We start from the raw sequence: 6206 nt of genomic DNA on the forward strand, positions 1-6206 counted from the left end.
CCTCTGATGTGTGAATCTCCTAAACTTAGGACATATGTGGAGGGTGTGACATGTTGTGCAATGCACCTTATGTCTGTTACTGCACGATAACTGATGCATTTGCATGTGTTGCATGCCTTTATGTCCAAGAAAAATGTCCTTAGTGACCAATAAAGTAATCTTGAATCTTATTATTATTTTATTGGTTCACAGGAGAATCTTTCTGCATGAATAATATCCTTCATACATTTTCTTTATTGCTAGAATGTGGGAATATGCCTTTTTGTTTATACATTAAGACTTCAATGTTGGTTGTTTAATTATTTTTTTTTACGTTAAAGTATTTTTATTTGTATTTGTGTGTCGATCGACTGAGTGTGAAGATGAACAAACAGGAGTCACACTCTCTCTCTCTCTCTCTCTCTCTCTCTCTCTCTCTCTCTCTCTCTCTCTCTCTCTCTCTCTCTCTCTCTCTCTCTCTCTCTCTCTCTCTCTCTCTCTCTCTCTCTCTCTCTCTCTCTCTCTCTCTCTCTCATAACGATACTTTAGTAATTCCCGATGGGCAATGAAGATGCTACAGAATCATTATTAGTCCAAACTGTTAAGAAGCACTTGCCTAGGCATATTAAATAACCTTAACGAAAGCAACCTTCAATAGTTATGTTTATATGAAGCTTAACTTTCCCTGTATGTTTTAGAGTCATACACAATCAAATTTCAAGTTAAGGATTAGGTTATAGGTACCAACCCTAATCTTTTAATAACAAACCAACAAATATGCCAAATAGCAAATGAACAGACAACAAAAGATTGATCATTTGCTACTTGGCATATAGGCCAAGTTAGTTTGTAATTATTTCGGAGTGCTGGGAAACCATCCAAACTTCGAAGACGTTTAACGTTTCTGTCTAGAAAACAGCATTTATGCTACTATTCTCTGTCAAAAGTCGCCATTTCCTTTTAAAATGACCGTTTTCATTGAAGAACCAAAGCGCAGAACACATCTAAGAAAAAAAATAGATAATGGAAAATAAGAAAATAAAATGCTCATGCCTTTGATCAGTCTTAATTTGCATACGCTATCAGCACAGTTCATTAGGTTGAGCCGACCGCAGCTGGCCGCGTGCCCACGTGGACAAGACGTAAACAAACCCCTCTCCGCAACACAGCGGAAAAGGGTTTCGACCCTCTCCCCATGCCTCCCGCACCGCTAAACATAGTGAGTTCACTACTACAGCGAACACAGTTTCACCACTCTTTCCCGCAGACAGCGCGTTTGTAAACACGCGCTCTGCAAAATCTGAATGACGTAGCACAATAGTCAGCCAACCGGGCGTCTTTTTATATTAGGACAATGAAAAGCTGCCCACCAATCAGACGCGTACTACTCCGAGCGCCGGCCAATGGGCTGTGGGCCCTGATGCTGGAGAGCGGAGCACTGAAGACACTGCGTACCGCCGCTGCTCCGTCACACAGCCATTGCAGACCATTGAGATTCAGCTGTAGACCTTGGTGAGTATCACGCATGTATTACAAAAGTGTCGGTAGCGATGAAAATGAGAATAACATTCGTTGATATTTTCTTGATGCGTTGGTTTGACTCGAATGGATGATGCTGGACGTTTTCAGAAAATATTATTGTGAATAAACGTCAAAAAACAAGGTTTGCCAGACGCTAAGCAGGCGATGTAGCGTTAACATTACTCAGACGAGGACTTCAGACTAGGCGATTTGTAAAATTGGAAAATATAGATTTCGCCCAAATTCGACGGTGAACGTTGATTTTTTTTCATAGAGATAATTTTGTATATTCGTGACATGTTGTCTGTACAGTAATGTGACAATTGGCGCAGCAGTAATTGTAAAAAAAAATAAAGCCAAGTGGGCAGCGCTGATCCCCGTTAGCCACAATGGTAGAGGACTGTGGGCCAGTCATTGCCATTGCAGTGCATTGCGAGTCTGTCAGCCTGTCATGGGAAGACCTCAAAGCATGGGAATTTAAAAACAAATACAGAAATAAGGAAACATCGGGAAAAAGCGACGTCGTCTGTGAAAAAATCAGGCAGTAGCTTTTTAACATTTCTAAACGATTGTCATGAAACAGTGAGAACAATATCCCGGAATTTGCGCTTTACTGTAATGGCTGACTGTATTCGCATAGGAAAGCAGGCAGTGAGACGGCCAACCGTGGAGGCGCAGTTCAGCTCAACTTTTTCCAACGTCAATTCATAAACAACCCTGGGTGTAACTACATACCCGAATGAGGGCGAAATAAAATTCAACCTTTGCTTATTGCAGTCATGCCAACGGGGTAATTTTCCCGGCCTGCTAAAGTGTATAAATCGCGGGTTTAAGAGAGGTGGTGGCGGCGGTCGCTCTGCCCTCTAGCTGCACGCAGCGCAATGGCCGTGCGCCGACACAAAGACAAGGAGCCATATTCTCCATGTTAGTGGATGAAGACAAGCGGCCATTCTGAGCACCACCGAGTCCCCACAGCACCGTCCATAGAGCCAGCGCACACCCAACGCGTTACTATTCAAGGCGGCTATGGCAATGGAAATGTATCGGAGAGAAATTTTGTGTCCGATCGCCGGGTTCCCTGACGTGTTTCTCGGGAAGCAGAGCGACTAAGGAGGAGGGAGGAGGCATTTGAGGCAGACTTTCTTTCATGAAGAAGGCTTTCGCACAAAATGGAAGAAGAAATATTGCCGTCGTTGTTGACCTCCTTTTCCCACAACGAGAGCCTATGCGCCATCGCTACTTTAGGATTCACACTTCACATGAGTTACAGTTGGGTGCAGTTTCAGCAGGAACAACCGTTTTTAATCAATGTTTATCGCGGAACATGAACTATAATCGCGGAAATACGACATGTGTCATGCATAGATTTTTGTTGTATTTAACATGTTTATCAAATAAAGCAAATGCATAAAAAAAATATTGTCATAATTTTGGGTTTTCTGCTTTTTGAGACATGCATATGAACATTGACATAAGGACATCGTTGGTGTTGTTTACGGTTTTATTTCGGTTTTGAGGAATTTTAGAATGAAACATTACTTTTCCAGTCCAATGATTTCGCCATGGTCGAGGCTGTGGAAGCGGATGGTATATCAACTTAGTGCCCTCAGCTTCGTTTATGTTATTTAATGCGCATATACGTTCATGAAACGTGCGTGTTTTCGGCACGCGTCAAGTTGCCCGTCAATCACGCAATCTTTTTATCATAACACGTTCGACTGGGAATGAGCGATTCGTGTCATGAATTAAATTGACGACACCACTGTTATGACTTCATTTTAAGCTGTTGGATAGTATAATTTAATTAAAATAATTTTAATAATTTTGAATTTATTTAATAACACAAAAATACGTAGCTATTATAGGCCTACATATCCTATTCAGTAACTCATTAATAAAAACCTAAATGTGGTCTGTCATGTTGTGATTCTGCAGCGGTAGTGTGCTTCACTGACTCATTCAAAATGTTTTGTAGATACTGTCAAAATGGGGAAAGATCCGAGCAAGCCCCGCGGGAGGATGTCCTCCTATGCCTATTTCATCCAGACCTGTCGTGAGGAGCACAAGAAGAAGCACCCAGAAGCCTCTGTCAACTTCTCCAAGTTCTCAAAGAAGTGCTCTGAACGCTGGAAGGTAGGAAACATACCATGCATAGGCTATAATAACTAAATATTAGATATGTATTTTGGCTCGTTTGCCCTGAGTTAGGACAATAGCTTGGTTGCAGTGTAGACATATATAGGCCTACATGAAAATAACAATTTATAGAAATCGAAATTATTTTTTTTTCTAATCCCAAGACCATGTCAGCCCCGGAGAAGGGCAAGTTTGAGGACAAGGCCAAGCTGGACAAGGTGCGCTACGAGAGGGAGATGAAGACCTACATTCCACCAAAGACGGAAAAGAAGAAGAGGTTCAAGGACCCGAACGCCCCCAAGAGGCCACCGTAAGTAATGCACTTAAAAACACAAGTCATTTCTATGGAAACACCGAGGTAACCAGACCTTTCCCTTCCCAACATTCAGGTCTGCCTTCTTCATCTTCTGCGGGGACTTCCGTTCCAAGATCAAAGGGGAGACCCCCGGCCTGACCATTGGAGACGTGGCCAAGAAGCTGGGCGAGATGTGGAACAACACCGCCTCAGAAGACAAACAGCCCTACGAGAAGAAGGCGTCCAAGCTGAAGGAGAAGTACGAAAAGGTAAGGACCGCCAGGAACACCAGGAACGTTAGCGGACCTGATTCTCACCACAGCCGCTGTGTAAAAGCTATAAGATAACTCAACCGTTACATTAGTGTAAAAACTAAGATAACTCAACTGTTATATCGGTGTAAAAACTGTAAGATAACTCAACTGTTATATCAGTGTAAATACTGTAAGATAACTCAACCGTTATACAAGTGTAAAAACGGTGTAAGATAACTTGGGGCCTTCTCGTTAAGTGGCCATTCATAATGTGGGCTCAGCACTTCACTATTTCACCGCACGTTAGAGAAAAACAATCCTGGTCATGTTCCTCGAATGCATGCTAATGCTAGGGCTGAGACTTAGCGTATTGGCTGTGTGTGTGTCTGTGTGTGTCTGTGTGTGTGTGTGTGGGTGCGTGCTTCTCTGTGTGTCCGTCTGTGTGAGTGTGTGTGTGTGTTGTAAATAGATATAGCGGTAGAGGTCTAGCTACAGACGCGTTGCTCCGTCCCATTGACCATGGCCCACGTTGCCCCCCAGGATGTGGCTGCCTACCGCGCCAAGAGTAAGCCTGGCCCCGCGGCCCCGGCCAAGGCCCCCGCCAAGGCCGAGAGGAAGAACGACGACGACGACGAGGACGAAGACGAGGACGAGGACGATGAGGATGACGACGATGACGAGTAGAGCGCAGGCCCCAAAGCTGCGGTCGCTGCTTCCTCTCTTCTTGTTTATATAAAGCATTTAACCCCCCCCCCCCCCCCCCCATGTACATGGTCCACTTCAAGACACTATGAGATGAACTGTCACCACGCCCCCTCTGTTCGTCTGTCCCTTTGCAGCGTTAGTTCTGGTTCTGGTTCGGTCACTAAAGTTCAAGGCCACACACACAGCAGGCGAGTGAGTTCCTTCACTCGTAGAAGTGGCTTTTATTCTGAAGCGCGTCGAATGGTACAACATGGGAGAGCGCTCATGTCATGGTGTCTTTAAAAAGGAAGTTAGTTTTTGTTTTGGGTGTGGAGGGATTGCGGGCAACGCTGGTGTATATCGGTTGTTTTTATGCTGTACAGTTTAGTTCTCCCTTTTTTTTTTTGGAATAGTTAACACTACGACGTGTTTGGTCTGTATCGCTCCCTCCCCGTTGTGGTAGCGCCCCCTGTGGTAGACCGCTCTGACCCGGTGAGCGGTGGGGGCCGTGGTTGTACTGACGCTTGCTGAAAGTGAGCAGCGCATAAGGTTCCCGAGTTTCGGTTCTTCGGTTTGTCTTCTCTTTCCTGTGTGTTCTTCGGTTTAAATGACCAGTTATCAAAATCGACGTATCAAAGCTGTTATACTGTCTTTTGAGTACCACTGTAATCGCAAAAATATGGAGAAAAAAAATATGCTTATGGTTGACCTTTTAATTGCTTCTGATGTCAATAAACATTTTTTTAATATAATTTGTTTTATGTGTGCATCATTCTGATGTTGTGTGTTTTATGACTATGATTTCCCATATTTTATGATTTCTTAAATAAGGTTTGTTATGATCGAAGTGAATCACAAAATAAGTGTATTCGGATAGTGAAAGAGAAATGAAGACGTGTATTTAACATAGCTTTTCATACCAGACCAAATAAAGTCAAACCATGTATTTATGTTCTTTCTAAATCCTCATCACAACAATCAAAAACATGCCATCATTCTTAATGACTATCAGAAATAGCGCGATAGCCTTTTTAGGATTGCTGCTTTTCAAGTGACTCAGATTAAATAAATGATATTCGTGTGTTCATAGATGAAAGTAAACCAGCCATCATGACCTGGTGGAGAGACTCTACCACGGGCTGAACACTGCGGTGACTCCTTGCTGTTTTATTTAGCTTGAGCTGCTTCCCTATGTGCCCTCCATGATGGAAAAAACATTTATGTAAGAAGGATTATGCCTGGGAAGAACCCAGTGACCTAAACATGCAGTGCGACGGCACCGATTTGAACACTGTTTACAGTGACGGTCTTGCGAAACAACGTAAACGGATGTTTGG

The 6206-nt window shown here is 43.4% G+C and overlaps 1 protein-coding gene across 1 annotated transcript; it reads left to right on the forward strand.

Moving 5' to 3' along the window:
* The first annotated feature begins 1360 nt into the window (after positions 1-1360).
* hmgb1a (high mobility group box 1a) lies at positions 1361-5621 on the forward strand. Its single transcript, XM_060057543.1, has 5 exons — positions 1361-1491; positions 3476-3633; positions 3801-3946; positions 4026-4200; positions 4726-5621. The coding sequence occupies exons 2-5, from the start codon at positions 3487-3489 to the stop codon at positions 4867-4869; spliced, it is 612 nt and encodes a 203-aa protein (XP_059913526.1). The 5' UTR covers positions 1361-1491; positions 3476-3486; the 3' UTR covers positions 4870-5621.
* Positions 5622-6206: the final 585 nt, after the last annotated feature.

The sequence above is a fragment of the Gadus macrocephalus genome, chromosome 7, assembly GCF_031168955.1.
Source record: "Gadus macrocephalus chromosome 7, ASM3116895v1".
Classification (NCBI taxonomy): Eukaryota; Metazoa; Chordata; class Actinopteri; order Gadiformes; family Gadidae; genus Gadus; species Gadus macrocephalus.

Bases quoted from the DNA above. Each gene is read 5' to 3' on its own strand.
- hmgb1a (XM_060057543.1), top strand. From the start codon at position 3,487: ATGGGGAAAGATCCGAGCAAGCCCCGCGGGAGGATGTCCTCCTATGCC. The intron at 3,947-4,025 runs GTAAGTAATGCA...CCCAACATTCAG, and splicing joins AACGCCCCCAAGAGGCCACC to GTCTGCCTTCTTCATCTTCT. The intron at 4,201-4,725 runs GTAAGGACCGCC...GTTGCCCCCCAG, and splicing joins TGAAGGAGAAGTACGAAAAG to GATGTGGCTGCCTACCGCGC.